This window comes from Varanus komodoensis, unplaced genomic scaffold (assembly GCF_004798865.1).
Source record: "Varanus komodoensis strain SLA01 unplaced genomic scaffold, ASM479886v1 scaffold14_1, whole genome shotgun sequence".
NCBI classification, from domain to species: domain Eukaryota; kingdom Metazoa; phylum Chordata; class Lepidosauria; order Squamata; family Varanidae; genus Varanus; species Varanus komodoensis.
Genome location: NW_025335438.1, coordinates 6660140 through 6681045, shown reverse-complemented (window position 1 = coordinate 6681045; position 20906 = coordinate 6660140). Strand labels below are relative to the sequence as shown.

The 20906-nt window shown below is 40.7% G+C and overlaps 1 protein-coding gene across 1 annotated transcript; it reads right to left on the bottom strand.

Annotated features, from left to right (window-relative positions):
* Nucleotides 1-9776: 9776 nt before the first annotated feature.
* On the bottom strand, nucleotides 9777-20581 carry LOC123020569 (fatty acid-binding protein, adipocyte-like). Its single transcript, XM_044424452.1, has 4 exons — nucleotides 20419-20581; nucleotides 15421-15593; nucleotides 12636-12737; nucleotides 9777-10022 (listed from the first exon to the last, which is right to left on the bottom strand). The coding sequence occupies exons 1-4, from the start codon at nucleotides 20489-20491 to the stop codon at nucleotides 9972-9974; spliced, it is 399 nt and encodes a 132-aa protein (XP_044280387.1). The 5' UTR covers nucleotides 20492-20581; the 3' UTR covers nucleotides 9777-9971.
* Nucleotides 20582-20906: the final 325 nt, after the last annotated feature.

The window sequence follows — 20906 nt, the reverse complement described above, 5'->3', positions numbered from 1 at the left end:
ACACTGCCCCTGCATATAGACCTAACTATGGGACCTATGTGAATATCACCATTTCTCTATGGTGAGATGGACATGCATATGGTAGACATGTCATGAGGAGAGCCGCCTGGAGCCGAGGATCAGACTAGATGACCCAGGAGGCCCTTCTGACTCACTCTGTTTCTCTGTTTTGCGTATGAGCTTGCCTAGGACTTAAAAAGAATCGAATCTAGTCCTAAGTCAGCTTTTCTCTCTGCCAACCCCATTTCACCCACCCCCACCACTAAGTTGCTTTTAGTAACTTCCTGCTTGTTGATCAGAACTTGAGATTGCAAAAGACTGCACATCATTTGTGATCTTTCAGTTGACATAATACAGACATTACACTATCTAGTGGACAACCTTCCTTTATGTATAGGCTGCTGATTGTTTAAGATCATCAGTGGTCATCTTGCTCATCATTCCAGAATGCTGCACAATACCTCAACTGCGGACTATCTCAGTAATGGCACCTGTCCTTTGGAAAATGCTAGCTTGTGCAGTTTGGGAGGCCAAAAAATGTGGCATCTTTCAACCACCTCCTCAAAATGTACTTGTTCATCTGTGCTTTCTCTAACTTATAATTAAATTAATCATACAGCTCAGTTTCATTGCTCCTGTATTGCTTTGTACAGAATTGCTTTTAAAATGAGATTTTAATATTTATGCATAAACTGTTTAGGGATTCTGTTATAATTAGCAGTACATAAATACTGCAGATAGATAATATGTAAACTGGATTGTGAACTTTTTTTCCTTATGGCCAGCCCATATGTCTTTGTTTTCTGATAAGACAAAAGGTTTAGAATTCAATTGTATGTTGCCTGTTCATTGATACACAGTTCCACCTACCTCATCTGTTTTTCTCTTCAGCTATATCAACTCTGTTGCACATTTTCCTGTTCTGGAAAAGCTCTCCGCTTCCCTGGCACTTTTGATAATTTTTGTTTTTCTGTAGAGAACATGCCAGACAGATCTGTCACAGGGGGGGGGGGGGGGGGGGGGGCGGGGGGGGGGGGGGGGGGGGGGGGGGGGAGAGAGAGAGAGAGAGAGGGGGAGAGAGAGAGAGAGAGAGAGATCTCCCCTCTGTGACAGATCTGTCTGGCATGTTCTCTATAGGAAAAGAAAAATTATATGTATGTATGTATGTATGTATGTATATGAGAGAGAAATCTAAGACACCCTAAACCTAGGCCAGCTGTTTAGAAATTAGCAAGTGAAAGGAAATATGGTTCTAGGGAAGAAACTGACCAATAAATGAAACGGTCTCCAATAGCTTTTTATGCTGTACTCCTAAACCTACTTTCCTGGGTGTAAGTTCCATTGAACCCACTGCAGCTTACATCTAAGCGGTCATATATAGGATTGTACTGTTAAGTTGCTAATGATATTAGATATTTAACTGCAGAATATGGTTTCATCTAGAATTCATCTCCTGCCGCTCACATAGGGATGGTGAGCTCTTTACTCAGGATGCCAAGAGTACTCATGGAGCACACCTAAAACACATGTTGTACCATGTAGTGGGAACATGATTTACTTTGCTTCTGTGTAACTGAATGCAGATGTAGTATATTAAGAGAGCACATCATTTTCAGGGGAGGAATTGCTCATGTCTGGAAGACCATTCAGAACTCTGCTCCTGGTGTCATTCAGCTGCAGTCTACCTGTCCACTAGTTATGCTTTTTCCATTTTGAATGTCACCTGCTAAGCCATGAGAGCATGTTCTCCTGCTTTGTCTGTCCTGTAGACTGGCCACGGGTTTCTTCCTGGGTGGCCCTACTTGTATTTCCCTCACCATATCCTCCCTGCTCTCCGGGGAATCTCTCAGTTTATTATTATTCTTAATTGTAGTGTCACTCAGTTTATTATTATTTTTAATTACAGTGTTGCTTCGTATACAGTACTTTTAAGTGAAAAAGTAAACCAAAAACCATCTCACCTCTCTTGGTTACAGTAGCAGTGGTTGTAGCAGCAAAATGAGATGGATAGGTGGAAATATTGTGCATTTAACTGGAGAGAAGAGAAGGATGATTTTGCATTGGTGAGACTGACATGGCTTCCCTTCTACTCTTCCATAGAAAGAGCAGAAGTTAAAATATGGAAGTGGTGGGAGAGGAGGGGGAAAAAACCCATTTTCACACCTGTGCAGTTGTAGAGAAAAATGATCATGGATGATTAAAAATGCTTTTTACTTGTAGTGCATTTATTGACATGTGAGAGAAAGAGAGGAACGTTATAGTAGGATGAGATGGCTTTCTTTTATAGCCATCCTTCACATGAAAGACTCAGTATGAGTGCTGAATGTGTATTTTTCACACATGCACACCGACAGTAGGAAAGCAGCTCAGAGGAGCAATCTCAAGATTGCATCTGAGGGAACACAGGATTTTTTTTTTTTTTTTTTTTTTTTTTTTTTTTTGCTTCTCTGCTCTAACCATAGAGCTGGAAATCAGAGCTCCACACCTCCTGCTTGCCTGCAGCCAGCACAGAAAGAACCATGCTGGCTGCTCTTCGAGGTCAGAAAAGAGGTCTTGGAGAAAGCAAAAAGGGGTTGAGGGGAAGAGGCTGGGGAGGTCCAGGTAAAAAAGGATCCTGAGGCCTTTCCAGCCTCTTTCTCGCCCTTTCTTAGACACTTCAGCTGGACAGGCAAAAATGTAGAGTGGGAGGGTGGGAAGGTGAAAATTGCCTGTACCACTCCTCCCACTGTGCACTGGTTGTCTGTAAGCCTCTGAATTCAGGGGTTTATGAGCATCCTTGTGGGGCTGCACCCTAATGCACTTAATGTGACATCTTTCCCTATAGAAAAATCCTTTGTTCGGGATGGTATTATTACCAGTTGATCCATGTACGTGGCACTCTGCAAAGGATTAGAGGACAGAGCCCTGCCACTAGAGGAGATATGGGGGACCCTTGATCCTCCAGATGCTGTTGAATTCCAGTTGTTGTCAGACACAGACAGCATAGCTCATGTTCAGCTACTGAGCTGTAGTTCAGTATGCCAGGAAGACATAGCAAAAGGACTGTAGAAAAAGGTGACATATTTTTGTAACAAACTGGATATGGGCAAAGAATGAGAAGAGCCAAAGAGAATGCCAAGGTTTCAGGTTTGTTCAGCAAGATGGCTGGTGCTACTGTTAGCCTCCTGAAACCTGCTGCTTTGTAGATGATTGGTACAATAATTCCCAGCATTCCTGATAATTGGCCATAGTAGATAGTGTTGATGGGAGTTGAGGTCCAAATTATCTTAGGTTGAATCTTAGGGTCACCAGGCTGGGGGAGGCTATAATGAATGAATGGATAAGTAATATGCACTAGAGAAGTCAGCTTGGCAATACAATTGGGAAGCTCAGTATTGACCTTGAGTTGATGAAGTACATTCATGTGGAAATACTGGTGTCAGAGAGGGGTTTAGAAAGAGCTGGGTTCCATCAGTACTGCTGAAAATGATGGGATGTGTTCATGTCATTTAGGGACAGGGCAGCAGTTTTGGCAGCTGACAGAGTGAAGCCAAAGTGGGCAATGTCAGATCTTTTTGGAAACACAATCAAGGTGAAGAAAATATCTCTTACAAAGATGAAAGAAACTGCTTTATAACCTCAAGCACACTCACTCAAGATCTCCAGGGTGGGAGGGATGGAAAAAAGGGGAAATACTCTGGGAACAGGTTCCTTGGTTCCTGCCAAAGATTCCTCATTCCTAGAGCATCCCCAGAGCTTCCTAGGAAACACCACTCAAAGGCTCCTGCATATTTCCCAGAATGCTCTAGAACATGGGCTTCTATGGCCAGCACCATAGAACCTGCTCTGAGAGCATCTTTCCCAGCTTGTTTGTTTGTTTATCTTGGAAAAGATCTAGTTAATCCTGTGTGCACTTCCACAAAGTGAGTGAATTAGATGGAGGAGAAGGGCTTGGAGCCTAGTTTCGAGGATGGTTTCAGAACTGCAGTTATGAGGAAAAGTGTCGGTTTAATCTGGTTAAAGAGGATGCCATGCCTCAAAAATGCTCTTAGGCAGGACTTGCTTGTGAGTTTTATGTGAATATGTGTGCAGGCAAATATATACACGCACACAGCCTTACAGCCCAGCAAGCACCTGAATTAGCCCTTGGGGCCAAAAAGATCACATACTCCCAGTGTAGAGAAAACAGCCAGTAATTCAAGTCTCTGTTCATAAGAATAATAATGCTTGCCAAGAAATGCAATCAAATGCCTTTTGACCTCACATACTTTTTTGAGAGAATCAGCAGGGCATCTGTTTTAAAATAAAGTGATCAGGAAAGATTTTGCTACCTATAAGCAAAATGTGAGCAGCATTTGCAGTGAATATGCATCTTCAGTAGAAATGTACTCTCTAATCTATTTGTTCTGCTTTAGTGGGTAAAAGCACTAACTATAAATTGGGGAAGCATATAGCCTGAACTTCCAACCATCAAAGATTCCTAACACTCCTATTAACATTTTTACTTTTGAGTCTCTGTGTGTATTATGATGCATTTTAATTGTGATTTAATTTTTAAAAAAAAACATAAGTCATGTATAAATTACTTAAATAACTACTCAGAACTAAACTGAATAGTTCAACAGGGTTTACTTTCAGGGAAGTGGGGATAGGATTGATGTGCGTGGAGCCGGAGGTCAGACTAGATGGCCCGGGAGACCCCTTCTGACTTGCTCTGTTTCTATGTTATTTATTGACTTCGGAGATAGGAGGCATACACAGTAGTAGAAGGTTCAGTCTAAGCTTAAAGTATCTACATTTGATCATGAGGAATTCTTTTTTCAGCCACCCAGCACTTTGAATGACTAAAACAAACCTGGATGACTGAATTATGGGTTTTTCCCAGAATGACCCACTAAGGGCTTTTAAAAAAAGATAGAATATAACTAAGCAATCCAGGTGATTCCATTAATAAAGCACAAGCATAATCTTAGATTAAAAGTTATAATCATATTTCACATATTAAAATGAACCTTTAGAAGATGAAAAGAGAGGAAATGCTTATCTAAGCAAGTTCCCATCCTTCCTTTACTTAAATGGAATAGAATCACCATTATTTCATTATGAATGTTTACTGTTGCTTAGGTCCTTTAAGGTAGCTTTTCTCAACTGGGTTTCCCCAGAGCCACAAAGTTCTGCAAAAGGTTCTTGGGATTTCCACAAGAGATTGTGTGGAAATATCTATCTATCTATCTAAAATAAATATTGTGTATGTAATATAAATTGATGACCTTAGGAAAATTCATTACCCCAACTCCAGCCTCCAAAGCACTCCAAGGTTGAAGCTGGAGCTCTGAATTCAGAACACCCTCCCATTAACCTCAGAGTTGGTGTGATTCTTTCTGCACCAGATGTGGCTTTGAAGTGGCAAACTTACCTTGGAGTCAATGTGGGGTTGGGATATTTTGGAGGGCAAGGAAGGGAGGAGTGAGGCTTCACCAGGATACAATCAGTCCTGGTGGCGCCTAAGCCCTTCTTCTTCATGAGCAGGGTAAAACCATCAGGCCTTGCAAAACCATTGGGTCAGGAGGCTATAAATGCCTCCTTTAGAGAGGGAGTGGTGCCAGCATCTTTAAAAGAGGTTGTAATTAAACCACTCCTGAAAAAGCCTAACCCAGATGATGGCCAACATTCCCTTCCTGGGCAAGGTGCTTGAGCAGGTGGTGGCTGTGGGGCGATGTTTGCCCTGTGGAATGACCTTTGCCAGGAAAAAGACAGGGGGAATACCACCCTGTTCATTCTTCTGGACCTCTCAGTGGCTTTTAATACCATCAGCCATGGTAATCTTCTGGATAGGTTGGCTCAGCTAGGAGTAGAAGATACAGCATTGCTGATTCTAGAAGGCAGTGCTGGGAGATTATTGTTATGCCATGGGGTACCACGGGGCTCCATTTTATCCCTTGTGCTATTTAACATCTACATGAAACTGCTGGGGGAGGTTATCTGAATGTATGAGCTCAGGTACCATTAATATGCAGATGACACTCAGCTCTACCTCTCTTTTTCATTAAACCCAGATGAGGCCAGTGGTTGCCCTGAATTAGTGTCTGAGATGGTAATGGATTGGATGAGGCCCAACCAGTTGAGACTCAGTCCAAACAAGATGGATGTGGGTGGTTAGTGGGTGGTTTATCCATCCAGTTGGGTGATATTCAACCTGTATTGGATGGGGTTGCACTCCCCCCCTAAAGGGCAAGGATCATATTTTGGGAGTGCACCTGGATCTAGAACTGTCACTTGAGGCTCAAGTGGACTCAATGGCATGAAGCACCTTTTATCAGCTTAAGCTGATGTAGCAGCTACGAACCTGTCTGGACAGAGAGAGCCTAGCTATAGTAACTCATGTTCTGATAATCACTCGTCTGGATTCTTACAATGTGCTATATGTGAGGCTGTCTTTGAAAGTGGTCCAGAGACTTCAACTGATCCAAAACAGACAGCAAGATTATTAATGGGTACTAGCTTATGAGAACATATTACACTAGTACCCTTCCAGCTGTACTGGCCTTTTTCAAAGTGCTAGCATTAACATTCAAAGACCTAAACAGCTTGGGGCCAGGTTATCTGAAGAAACTCCTTATCCCTTATGTGCCTACTTGCACCCAAAGGTCATCTTTGGGAGTTCTTCTCCAGGACTCCCCTCCAAAGGAAGTAAGGAAGGTGGTTATCAGAAGAGCCTTTTCAGTAGTGACATCCTGGCTGTGGAATGAACCTCCCAAAGAGGTGCACTTGGCACCTGCTCTGTATTCCTTTTGCACCAGGTAAAAACCTTTTTAATTTCCCAGCATTTTAGCTGTTAACTTTTTAACTTTAGTTATAATATTGCATTTTTTCCTGTACTGCTGCTATACCTCTGTGCTGATTTGATTGCAGTTGCTGTGGCATTATTGTCTCATGCCATTTTTTTCTTTCTTGCTTGTGTGCTTTTAACTTTTGTTAACTGTCCAGAGAGACTCAGCTATTGGGCAGAATAAAAATGAGATACATTAGTCATCTGAAGTTCTCCATTCAATTGTTTTGGACAGGGAAGGGATCATTGAGGGGGTCCCCCCTGTTGCAGTTTCATTGCCTTCCACTGGATGCCTGTAATCTTCCATGTTCAGAGTATTACAGGAAGCCATAGTGGATGGCACCCTACAGGCACAATCCAATGTACGTTTAGATAGAAAAAAAGTCTTCCAGTTCTTAGCATTCTTAGCAGTTCTGGCTAGGGAATGCTGGGTGTTTTAAAAAAAGAAATAAGAGTGTTGTGCATACTACACTAACTCCTGTGCTTTGGACTCAGTAAGTCCTTGAGTCACTTGGACAGGTAATTAGCTAAAATCCAGCACAAACAGCTCACAACTGGACTTGCCTCTCCTTACAGCCTTACAGCAGGCCTTCACTTCTCCAGCTGCAATTAGAGTTGGCGGGTCCTGAATGGCACCAGACACCAGAGATGAGCAGCCACATCTTTAGGTCACAAAACTTATGACCATTAAAGTGATGTTAATTGCACCAACAGAATTGCTGGGCCTTATTTTCTGCCACAGTGTGTGCGTGGGGGGCGGGGGTGGAGTTATGATAGGAAGAAGAGTGTTAAACAGTAGAGGAGTTCTCTCCAAGGGCTAATAGCATCTCTGGTGTGCAGGGATAGGTGAATGCAGGCATGTGTTTGGTGGACAGAATCACCACCAGGATTGTGGTGGGTGAAGAAACGGTTAATGCATTTGAAACAGAAATTATTTTACCTTCCCTGTTTTGCATAGTTTGTAGCATCATGTGCACTCATGGTACTATATAAAAATGTTAGCTAATGTAGCCTTTCAGCTCTTTTATAGAATTGGGTACAGCTTTCCTGTCAGCTGTACCCAACAGTTAGGTACTTGAGACTGAAGTGCTACACAAGGAGTATTTCTTTGCCTGCTTTTTTTCTGATTTATATCCTCCCTTTTTCCTACAAAGGGCTCAAGGCAGCTTACATCATTCTCCTCCTCCATCTTATCCCCACAACAACAACCCTGTGAGGTAGGTTGGGCTGAGAGTCTGTGACTGGCCCAAAGTCATCCAGTTGGCTCCATGGCTGAGCGGGGAGACTAGAACCCAGATCACCTGAGTCCCAGTCCCATGCTCTTAACCACTACACCACACTGGCTTTTCCAGTATATAACCCTGATATAGCTGAATAGTGCAAACACACAAATGAAAAAGTAGGTTTTTTGCTTTCACAAATAATATTGCATTTTCCCTGCTCTAAAACAACATGCCAAACATCTTTTTCAGACTCAGAAACAAAGCTAGAGCATCATATAATCTAAAGAACCTGCAAAAATTGAATGGGTAATGAGGAGCACTCAAAAATTGTCTTATGTTGGCAACTATATGAACATCCATTATTACTACATTATTATTTTATATTATTGCTATTAATTAGTTGATGATGGTGATGATGCAGCTATTTGTAGTGCTATGTAGTACTGCACAGTAAGAAATAACCTCTCCCCTGCTTCTGTCTGTAAACCACTCAGTGAGCTTTGGCTACAGGCAGTATAGAAATGAAATGAATAGTAATCTGTGCATGTCAATAGCTTACCCAACCAGGATTATTCACCTGGACTGGTTATGCCATTTCCTTCCACAGTTTCAGATAACTAAACACAGGCAAAAGATCCATATAGCTGCTTATACCAGTTAGGCTATTATCCCACTAGGCTAGTTGTGTGTTCTTTCAAAGATCTGATGCCAGCCAGACCTCTCTCCTATCCACACCCAAAATCCTTTAAAACTGACATTTTAGGGACTGGGCCTGTGATTCCTATATATAAAGCATGTGCTCTGCCCCAAAGCTAGAGCTCCTCCTATCTAAATAAACTCATCTCACCCCTGAAGAACAGATTGAGCCAGTGACATTCCACAGTGCTCATTCTTTGGCTTTCTGGCACAAACTAAATACCCTTAAATCATCGTACTAATTTGACAATATCAGACAATGTTGGGAGTGTTCTGTTCAAAGCAAAAGAAGGAAACTATTCCAGCCTTCATGCAAAACAGAAGGATACATTAGCTCAATCTCAGTATAATTTTCTAGGCATGATACTAGCTACAAGTGCTTCCAGATAAATGGCATTACTGATCAGAAGCCTGCCATATGGAAAGATCCTGACCCTACTAGTCAGAAGGCCTTGCACAGCAAGGCCAGCTTCTCCCTAATGGGTTTTCCACAACAAGGCCAGAGACAGAATTGGTGGGAGACCGTGGGAGGACAACAAACGGAATTCCTTTGGAACGCCACTCCTTGTCCCCATGACCAAGCTAGGACAATGGAGCTGTAAAGGCCTCGCCTAGGAGCCCTCATTGTGCAGCTATTCCATCTTTCCCTTTCTATAGATTTACTGTAGTAAGAAGAGTACAAAGCAGTGGTGGGGAAATATGGAAGGATTACAAATGGAAGACAATACTTGCAACTCAGGAACACAGATTCTATGAGCGAGGCAGGGTGATTACAAACAAGAGCCTCCTGTGGAAAATCCTACGAATTCTCTAGCTTCAGCTAGGAAGTACATACATATACATCAGCTATACAGCTTTTGCCCATATTATTTCTCTAGTGTGAAAGTGCTTTGTTCTATTTCTGCTTATACTGGGAATTTACTTTGCTATTTTTAAGGGTGGATTAGTGCAGCTTGGCAGATCCAACAAACAGAACCTGAAAATCTACCTTGGGATTAATCCTTATTCAGCTTCCACCATAAAATGAAATTACAAAACCAGACCAATGCTAGATTTTCTTCCTCATCTCAGGGTGAGGACTTTATTGAATAACCACAACACTTCAGATTAGATACAGGGTGCATTTGAATTAGCTTGTCAACAATTTGATTCTTTGAAGAGCAGAATTGTTTTGTGAGGTTTTGCTCCAGAGCTGAGCTTCATTCTATGCTTCAGGGCACTGCTGTCTGCACAAAAGGCAGTTTTCATGCTTTCTCATAGACTCTAGTGGAGACAACATCATTCATACAGCATTCCTAGGAAGAAGAACACAAAAGAGTCAGTATCTCAAAGAGTCAACATTAATTGCAAGAAGGTCACACATTTATTAACTTGTCCAGGTAAAGTCTTGCCATAGTGAAAATTTACGGGACTATGATGAAAGCAGCCAACAGTGTTCAGGAGCTACACTTAAATAAAATCACCTGTAGTTTTTGTTCATATCCCATGCAGTGTCCGTAGACACAGCAGCACCTTCTTCCGCAACTAGATTACTGGAGAACAAAGACTTTTGGCAAGTAAGGCCAGAGTGGCTATATAATCTAATTTAAAATATTTCTATATCTGGAGGGCACCAAGGTGAGGAAAACTGGTCTACGGGTCCCGAGAACTCAGGAAGTTCCATCTCCTATGTCCTGCCTCCCTATTTTGAGGCTATCAATTGATACCTAAAGGTGTTGGTACTTGGAACAGGGAAAGAGCTTCCCAGAGAGGCTTGCCTGGTGTCTACATTGTTCTCTTTCTAGCACCAGGTGAAGACTTTCCTATTTTCTCAGGAATTTTAGTCTTGTTGGCCACAGTTCTCTAGCATCCCCAGTGCTATGACATCTAGTGATGCCATAGCATTTTTCATCATCCCAGGAATGAGGTCCTCTAACCTCAGAATCAGACAAGTGAGCGCCACTCTTAGATCCAGCTCTGAAGGAACCACACTGGCTCCCTCTGTGAGCAGAAACACACCTTACAGAGGGTGTAAGGTATAAGGCTCCTCCCTGCCTGCAACCATGGCAGGAGGCAGGGAGTAGCCTGCAGCCATCTACCCACACCTATTCCTGCAAGTACCACTCCTTCTTGGTGGTTAATCTGGCTGTCTGAAAACAGCACCCTGTATAAAATGCAGGGTATGAGATGTGGTGGTGATCACCACTGCTATGCCTCAGTCCTGTAATTAGATGCTCGTAAAGCTAAGTTTGGAGATTTATGTGCATCTGCTGTGGGGGCAATTGGACTGCATCCTCAGTTACTGTTTTTAAACCTTTACCACATTCTAAATCTTTGCAATGCTGCTAGGGCTTTCTTAGCCCTTACTTCTATTTCATACTGAAGTTTTAAACTTTTATAGTAGATTTCATATTGTATTTTATGTTCTTAATGGTTGTGAACTGTCCAGCGAACTTTAGCTATAGGGTGGTATAGAAATGTAATAATAAGTCAATGCTACCTATGGTATCAGAGGCATTGTGCCTGCGTACATCAGTTGCTGGGGTGCATGGGCAGGAGGGTGTTGCTGCCCTAATACAAGTGGAATTTCCACAGACAGCTGGCTGGTCACTGTGAACAAAATGCCGGACTACATGGAGCTTTTTTCTGATTCAGCAAAGGTCACCTTCTGTTCTTAAGCTCTGGCTTTTTGTCTGACCGTTTTTGTGTGGGTGGGTGTCTGCATTTGTGCCTGTCTAGTTTTAATTCTAATTTATATTTTGCTTCTCAACTTTTTGAACTACTTGTGAACGTATTCCTAAGGAAAACTTTTTTAAATTAATAGTAAAACATTTTCCTGGAAATGAAGTTAGATTGTGCTGATGCAAAAGCAAGATTATTTCAGGTTAGCCTACAAATCACTTGCATTTCTTTACCAATGAAGGACAATGCAGAGACAGACAAGAGAGAGAAGTGGCCAGACTTTCTTGCAACTGAACATTAACAGCATAACACCAGCCTAAAGCTTCTTGATAGCCTGAAGGGCCTAATCCTGCCTACTCTTGGAAGCTCAGCAGGATTGGGCCTGGATGGGACTCTTGAGACCTGCACTGAGCAGGCAATTGGACTTCATGGCCTCCTAGGTCCCTTCCAACTGTATGATTCTATGATTTCATTCAATTGCTTAGATCCTCCCTTGATCTTCCCAGAACTCCCAGGGCTGGTGGTTTTGCACCTGTCAGTGCATGTATCACTCAGTAAATCTGGATGAATCAACAATCAACATGAAAACCAAGAAGCTTGGTGCCAGTTCACACAGGTAAGTTGGTGACTAACATTACTATGGGCTTGCCCCTTCAGACAGGCCAAACTAGACTTAATGACAGTTGCCTTTAAGATTAGGATAGCACATTTCAACTATTAGAATTGCTAAATTGCTGCATTCCCCATGAGATTCTATATAAGAGTGGAAAACTGATTGGTGCACAATGAACAGAGAAATTACCAATCCTCAGCAGAAGAGATTCCACTGCCCAAGAGTGTAGAGTTCCTATGTATTCCAGTCATTTGCTTTCACTCCTGACTTCCAATCATTTATTTATTTAAAACATGTTTACCCCTTTCTTCCTGATAAAACATCTCACGATGGCTTACAATTACTTTCTACCAATCTGATGTTATTGCCATGTTTTAACTAAAGGGAAGTATATACACAGAACATTAAAGGCACTATCCAGCCTGGTCTAGTACATTTAAACTCCATTGATTTCCATGAGCATATGCATAACATGGCCATTGAGTCAATGGAAGTTAAGCTTCACCTTGACAAGACAGAGTAACCCTGCATGAAGTGATTTGTAGCTTGGATTTTATTTTATTTTTCTCTCTTCATGCTTTCCCATTTCCATCTCTGCCACTCTTTACAGATGCTGAAAAATAATTAAACTCACCACAAGCAGCTTGCCATCCTCTATTCTCCTTTTTATTGTGGTCTCTTTGCCATCCCATTTCTGCACCTGATTGAGGGAGCCGTTGTCTAGTGTCACAGTACTCTGCCAAGGAAAAATTGTCACCTAATTAGTATAGTCTAACACTGGAGTAAACAGCTGCAGAAAAGACCCGCAGCAGTGCTGAGAAGGCACACAGAGGGGCTCAGTCCAGAATTCATGCAGCACCACAGTCAAGGATCCTATCCATAGTTTGGAATAATATTTTTATTCTTTAAAATATTTTTAAAATAATATGATTACACTACAATAAAAAGAAACAACAAAGAAACACAAAAAACCTACCCCCACCCCCCAAAAAAATACTTAGTGCAGGAGTCCTCAAATGATGGCCCACCAAGGTCATTTACCCAACCCGCCTCAGAGCTTTCGGACTCATTCAGAGAAAATGATCTGAGCCGGCGCATGTATACTCTGAAACTCTTTCAGTTTCGGACACTAGCAGAGAGCTGGCACTCTTATCTTAGATGAAATTTTCATTTTACAAACTGCTATCTTACCAAACCAAGATAATCCTACTTTCCTAAATTTCTGCAATTTCTTTTTTATTTCAGATTTTAGTATATCAAAATTATTTTTTAAACATTGAGTATTTTGAAATATTTATTCCTAAATATTCAATATTACATATTTTAATTTGAGATTTAGTCTTAATTTCCTCCTTCTCTTCTCTATTGCAATTAAATAGCATCATCTCCGATTTATTCCTATTAACCTATAAACTTGTTATCTCATCAAATTCCACCAAATGATCTTTAATCTGATCCATAACCTTAAACAGGTCCTCAATTATTAACAATGTATAATCAGCAAATAGATTAATCTTAATTTTATTTTTAATTCCAATACCTTTTTATAGTATCACCATTTCTTATACTATTTGTTAATAATTCTAAAACTAATGCAAACAATATAGGTGACAATATCCCTGTCTAGTGCCTCAGCCTAAGGATATACTTTCTGTTAAACTATCAACTGTCACAGCTAGAAAAAAATCTTAGTATAATTGATTTATTACACATTTTAATTGTGAACCAAATCCTAATCCCTCTATCAACATCTTTATTGCTGGCCATTTCTCACAACCAAAATCTTTAAAAATATCTAATTACATTAGACCCTCTTTTAACCTTTCCTTTGATATACATGCTATTACATCTAATACTCTTCTAGTCAGGTCTGACATTCTTCTCCTTACTATAAAACCAGGCTGATCTGTCTTAATGTATTTATCAATAAAATTCATTATTTTTGCAAATATCACTGTAAATTTTTTTTGCATCTTGGTTTATCAAAAATATAGGTCTATACATTCCAAATACCTGAATAGATTGACCATTGAGCTGAAATGATTGTGGCTTTACTGAGACTTCTCTTACCAGATTCTTTGTGGTATTAGGATTGGCTCTTTCATGTGTTCTTTTTCCAGCTATTTTGTTTCTCTGCATTACTATATATGTTCCATAACACTAGCACTAGGTAGAGCTGTTCTACATTGCATACATAATTTGACTAACCCACAGGTTTTCATGCCATCATTTCTTAATTCCACACTTTCCTTGATGCAAATAGTTCTTAATTTCCTTTACTCTAGAGTTGGTACATGAGGCTCACTCCAGATCTGAAAGCCACCCTATCCCCCATGTTATGGCTTCAATCAATATCAGTCCCCCCTACCTTCTCTAGCATAATTTAAAAAAAAGACCTTGCTGCTAGATATGGATTTAAAGTTATGTGCATTTTGGATCCAATTAGAGAATAATTCCCCTTCTTGGATGCACACCTAACATGGTGAAGGGGTTTGTAAGTGCCAGAGAAGCTGACAGAAGAAAATTGATGCATTGAAACCTGGTCCTGAAGGACTGCTTTCTGAATACCCTTTCTGGAACTACAGAAAGACCAACAAGAGAGTCGAAATCAAACCAAGCCAAATTTTTTCATGGAATAAAAAATGAGAAAACTTATGTTGTCATAACATAGATACATCAAGAGAAGGGGAGACTCACTGGAGAAGAAAATAATGATTAACTATGAGTTGTATAATTTGCATAAAGGAAGCAACAGCATTGAGTTTACAAGAGCCCAGTAGGGCAGTCATGGACAGGATGCGTTGGAGATCATTCATTTATAGGATCACTATAAGTTAGGAATGACTTGACAGTACATAACATCAAAATAGAATAATTGAGGTTGCTGAGATGGTGTTCTTCTACTGATCAACTGGAATTGCATATCTGTCCTGCCAAGTTTGGATGCGGGTGGCTGTCTGAAGGGATGAAGAGAGAATAGCTTCCTTTTCTCCATAATGCTAGTGGAATTTATTGAAGAGCTGCAAATCAGGTACATGAGAAATGTACAATGGTTCCTTTGGTCTATTGCTTAGCACAGCAGTTGCCAACGCCTTGATTTGAAATGAAATCTGTCCTGAACCCATTTTTAAAAAATAGCCAGGTCCTGAAGCCATGTCCGGATGCAGATTGCATCTCACTAAGAAGCCGTCACCAATATTCAATAAAAGAAGAGTTGACTACATGCATTGTACAGGTCATCAAACTTCTGGAAGCTAACCACTGCACAGCAGCTATATCCCAAAGGCTGAGGATACTCAAGGCACACCACTCTCCTCAGATGCTTTTGATGTTTATCCTTTCTTTAGCACTTTAAATGATAGCCTATCCTGTTGGAACTCAATTAGAAACAAATGTTAAGGTAAACAACAAGAGCTCACCTTTACTTTCCTGCCATCTGCTGTGGTCTCATCAAATTCTTCCCCCAATTTGAAGGAAATTTCTGAGTTCTTTAAACTGCTCTCCGTTTTCATGGTTATCATATCTCCATTGCGGATGAAGGTCACATTAGGCTTGGCAACACTAGCCATCTTCCGGGTAGCAAAGCCCACATCTAGAACCCAAGCCAAACCATATTAGACCTTTACATACTCATCATAAACTATGGGATCTCTGAAGAACATAATGGACAGAAGTAATCATGAGAATAGGTCACAACTTGGGTTATGACAAATCCTATGGGGTGAGATTTAGCATACAAAACAAACTGATGGGCAGGAGGTTCTGAAAGCTTCCTCTGTCTCCATTGTTCTTTTCTTGAGCCATTATTCTCCTAAATCCGGCCCTAGTTTAACTGGAAAAGTACAATGGGGGAAAAGGAATTTCCTAGAATAGTGTGGGTGGGGCTGGAATGCTGAAGTGTGTGGCCTTCCTATGGCATATATTACAAAGCATAGGAGCTTTGCTGGATCCAAGCAAAAGCCCAACTCTGGGGTTTCCAACATGATGTCTCTTGGCTCTTGCCAGGCTACATGCTCCTCTTGATTTTTAATGTCAGTTCCATCTAAAATACATTTTTAAAACTGGGAAATTGGCACATTGCTAAGCACTGCCCACTAATACCTAATTTGGACCTAATACCCCCACATCTGCCTTACACTCAAGTTCTTGAACAAGTTACTTCTCTTTTAGATTCAGAAAGGAGTGTTTTGGGACCTGCCAATTGTATTCAGCATACTCCTTTTGTGAGAATTCCCACAACACTCTCAAAGTTCCAAATGCATCCATTGATTCAGAAATGTGGGGAACTTCTGACCTCTCTAGCCCAGCCTCCTGTTTCACACAGTGGCAAATCAAATGCATGTGCTCATTCATTGTTTTTCAGCCAGTGATAGTCTGGAGCAAGCTTCCTCTGATCCTCTAGGTGGCAAAGAGCCATCATGACTAGATATCATCAGTAGATAATTCATGGAGGATCAGGTTCATTCCGCTTTTCAGTCATATGTGATGGTGGCAGTCAGTACATCCTGTAGTAACAAATGCCTAGTCTTAGTTGCATTTGGGGTAATTTTTGACCCCACACAAAAGCGTCTCAGGCAAGAAATATGCTGCATAGGAAAAGCCTTTTCCTGGCTGCAATTTTCCCCCTGGAAGTTTGTCAGCCTGAGAGTGGTTTTCTATCAGCCTGTACTGGTAAATTTAAGGCTTAATAGTTCCTGAGGCTATGCAAAACAAGAAAAGCTTCATCAAATGGTTGACCAATGACTTTTTCTTTGCACAACAATGGTTTGATCTACTTTTTTTCTTAAATGGGAAAAATCCCTCAATGGATTTTAATTATGTTTGTTGAAGTTTAAAAGCTAAGAATATTAGCTTTAAAAAGAGATCAAGATGGTCTGTATTGAACCTTCATTAGTTCCTTTGTTTGGGGACTATTGTTTCAGGTGTAAAATTACCTCATACAACTATTCCTATGGAAATTTTTGTGCCCCTGGCATGTTTTAGATTATAGAAAAAAGAAATAAAAAACAGGAGGGGCTGAAATTAGGGGATATTTTAAACTAGACACTTGGTGACAATGTCCTAAAAGAACAAATCAGTAGGGCTAGCTATATGTGAGTTACAGTAAAGAATGTAGGCTAGAGAGATGCCAGTTTTAATCTCCTTTTGTGTGGCATCACTGGTGGCAAGGTTAGGCCATCATCCTCTTAAGCAACATTTGATTGTTGCTTAATTTGATTTACAGAATACCACCTGTGTGCTTTCCTGTTTCGTGTTTGATACTACTTTTTGTTTGAGGCAATTGGTTATTGTTTCTAAGCTTCGCATATCTTACAAGCTGCTTTGAGGTGCATTTCAGGAGGAAAAAATACTTTTTTAAAAAAGAAAAGGAAGCACTAAACTAAGAGCTAAATAAAATTTCCTCTGAGATTTATGCAAATTTGGCACTATGTAAAACTTCCAGAGTTATCTTGCTTGGCTGAAGACACATTGTAATAACTGGTCTCCACATGCCTTTATTCCCTTGAGTTTTAAAGCATACTGTAATTTATGTCCTCTAAGCAGAAAATACACCCAAACTACTAATTGGATTTGCCAGTTAAGTTATTTCTACATAACTTTCTTGCTTAAGTGAATGGGATTGCCTTAGAGTAAGGGAGTTGCAGCCAGAATTATGATGGAAAGTCTAATTAAAGTGATTAAGGGTGTAATTCTATGCATGTTCAGACAAAAAAGTAATACAACTCCCAGCAGAGCTGTCTAGATCATGCTGGGAATTGCAGGAAGTTTTGCTGTTTAAACATGCATAGGATTTCTTAAAATGACTTGTAATTTGAGTCATCTGAACATATCAGAAGCAGTTACATTTCTAAATAGGAAAGATTAGTTTGTTGGAAAGTGCTATTTAACACAAAAGTGGCTTGGCATTTGTGGTCATGGAACTCAAGCTGCCTTATAGCTGGCCTGTTATCCATCTACCCTGGTATCATCCACTAGGGATGTTTGAGGAATCCGATTAGGAAATCCATTAGATTCCCTCAGCTTAGTTCCCCAGACTCTGGTCCGCTTTCTTGGAGCTCTGAGTCTAACTCAGCACCAAGTGCACAAAGCGTTCACATGGGCATACACTAGGAATCATAGAATAGTAGTTGGAAGAGGCCATGGAGGCCACTGAGTCCAACCTCCTGCAGTTGCAGGACACCAATTTACACCATCCCACTCAGAGGGCTGTCCAATTTCTTTTTGAATGTCCCTCGTGTGGGAGAGCCCACCACCTCTCTAGGCAGCTGCTTCCATTGTCATATTGCTCTGACAGAAAACTTTTCCCAATATCTAGCCTGAATCTGGGTTGTTGCAGCTTAAACTGATTATTCCATGTCCTATGCTCTGGTATCAGTGAGAAGAGAGCTTGACCTTTCTCACTAGGACAGACTTTGAGGTATCATATCCCATGATATAGAGGGATATCATGTCCTCCCCATCAGTCTTCTCTTCTCATGCCCAATTCTCTTAGTCTCTCCTCAAAGGGCAGTGTTTCCAAACCCTGGATCATTTTTGTTGCCTTCTTCTGGACCCTTTCTGATTTTTCTGCATCTTTCTTAAATCTTGGTGCCCAGAACTGGACACAGTATTCCAGATGAGGTCTGCTAGTGAGGAGTATAGGGGAACTACTACTCTGTGTGAACCCCATTCAAATGTGTGATTTATGCACAGTGTATGTGCTGCGTGTACTGTGAAGGAAGCTTGCCGGGTTGTGCAAAAGGAATGCCACTAGTGTTTACAGGTGTGGATGTACTTCTGCTCAGCTTGCCTCACTTTCTAAGCCAGAACTAAGCATAAGAAAGACATCTGATGGGCAGAGGAGGTCCAGATTCTGTGTAATTGTTGTGACCCCATTGTCAACTCAGACAGACTGCAGCTTTCCAACCCAGCACCCACCAAATGTGTCAATTGCCCCTTCCACCATCCAGCTAGCATAGGCATTCTGGCTTTGGAGAATGGGAATTGTAGGCCAACACATCCAAGGGTTCCAGGTTAGGGAAGAATGCCCTACAGTGGAGGTGTTGAATCAAAAGACAAAATCCAAATTCAATTACAGGGAAGCTCTCAGGAGCTCAGACAAATTAGAGTAGGCCCCCAAATACCTATGCATTTTAGCCCAACTCATTATCATTAAATGGGCCTTAGAAAAAAGAATTAATGCTCTTATAATGCGTTTAGAGCATCAGGCAGAAATCTTCCATATCATCTCCTACTAGAGATCCCCTCAGCTAGGATATACCAAAGACTGAAGCTGGGACCTTCCATGTGCAAAGCAAGTGGCTCTGTCACCAAGCTTCAGACTTCCTAACTTGGGGGGAGGTTAGAGAAATAAAGCTCTACATCCAGTTCAAATTTATATCCTTTGCATTACATTGAATGCATATACTGGGAAAAGCCACTGCTAGGAATGTGCACACAGGGCTTTTGTTACAGTTAAATAATGAGGCTGGAGGGGTCTAAGCTAAAATCCAATAGCTATTTACTTGCCAAGGAACTCCATTTAAGAAGAATGGGAACACGTTCAGTGTCTAGGCTTAGTCTAAATACAGCTTTTTAATTCCACAAAGCAGGGTACTCCTGATTAAGGCTAAAAAGGCACATGTGTGTTCTTGCCTATTTAGAAGTCTGCAGTCAGCAAATACTTTGATTAGGACCAAGCAAAGTGAAATTTGGGTGGGTCCCAAGCAGGTGCTACTTGAATTTCATTGAATGCAAGAGCACAACTACCTAGACTTTTTTTTTCAGCTCTTCAGACCCAGCAACAGACCAAACTATTACGTCTGTCACTTTACTTTAGCACAAAACACATTTTTCTGTTTGATGAAATAATGAATTTCCCTTCACTTTCCTGAAATACCTAGTCTGAGTAGCAATGCAACTCATTAACTACAGTGAAAACTATTAGTGGCTGCTTACAATTTAATATAATGCACTCAGTTATCAGCTTTGTCACAACCAGCAATTCCTTTGGAATATGTAGCACAAGCAAAGTTACTTTTGTTCCCAACTAAAGATGTATTGCATTCAATAGGATTAGTGCTGGTAAGCATATTTAATATTATTATACTGAGTCCCTTGGAAGTCAGAATAGAAATTAAGTAGATTGACAAGTACAGAACAAGGCTGAAAATTTCATAATATTAACTGAATAAAAAGTTCAGCATTCTACTACTGCTGTTTAGTGTTTAATGTAACACTAAACACAGCAGTTTGGAAACAGCTTAGCAACTCTGTTTTCCATACTTGTTGTTGCATATGTAACTAAGCAAGCCTGCTTCCAGATCAGTATTCAACATTTTAAAGGAGAAAAAAATGAGGACAAAACAGTTCTACATGATTAAAAAACCTAAAATTCATTAACAAAACTATATCAAACACAAAGCATTATTTCTTACCAAGTTCTTTAAGGTAGTCATCGAATTTATCACTGGAAACCAGCTTCCAAGTTCCCAAGAACTGATCACACATGTTGGATAAAGGTTCCTAAGCAACTTCCTAAAAAAGTCTTCCAAGAAGCCACCAAGAGAACACCACCTCTACTATCAAGTCCAATAATGACTTTAAAAAGAAGCCTTGACCATGTGACTTTTTAGGATTAGCCAATAGTAACAGGGAGCAATGACTGTGATTACCATGCTTCTCTTTCTTTCTCACTAGGTCAGAGTGCTCTTAGTCATTAGGACATACAAAACTATAGTGTCAGCATTTAAGTGCTTTTCTTGAACAGCCGTCTTTCACTTTTTTTTTTTTTTTTAAGGCTTCTTACAGAGAAAGAAAGAAACTTGGTAGCTATTCCACAATGATGCAGCACATGACAAGGGATTATAGCACTGCAGTCCCAGTGATTTAGCAATGAACCTACTTCCTCTGCTTGCCTGATTGT

Bases quoted from the DNA above. Each gene is read 5' to 3' on its own strand.
- LOC123020569 (XM_044424452.1), bottom strand. From the start codon at position 20,491: ATGTGTGATCAGTTCTTGGGAACTTGGAAGCTGGTTTCCAGTGATAAA. The intron at 15,594-20,418 runs GTAAGAAATAAT...CTTGGGTTCTAG, and splicing joins TGACTACCTTAAAGAACTTG to ATGTGGGCTTTGCTACCCGG. The intron at 12,738-15,420 runs GTGAGCTCTTGT...TTTCCTTGGCAG, and splicing joins CAGATGGCAGGAAAGTAAAG to AGTACTGTGACACTAGACAA.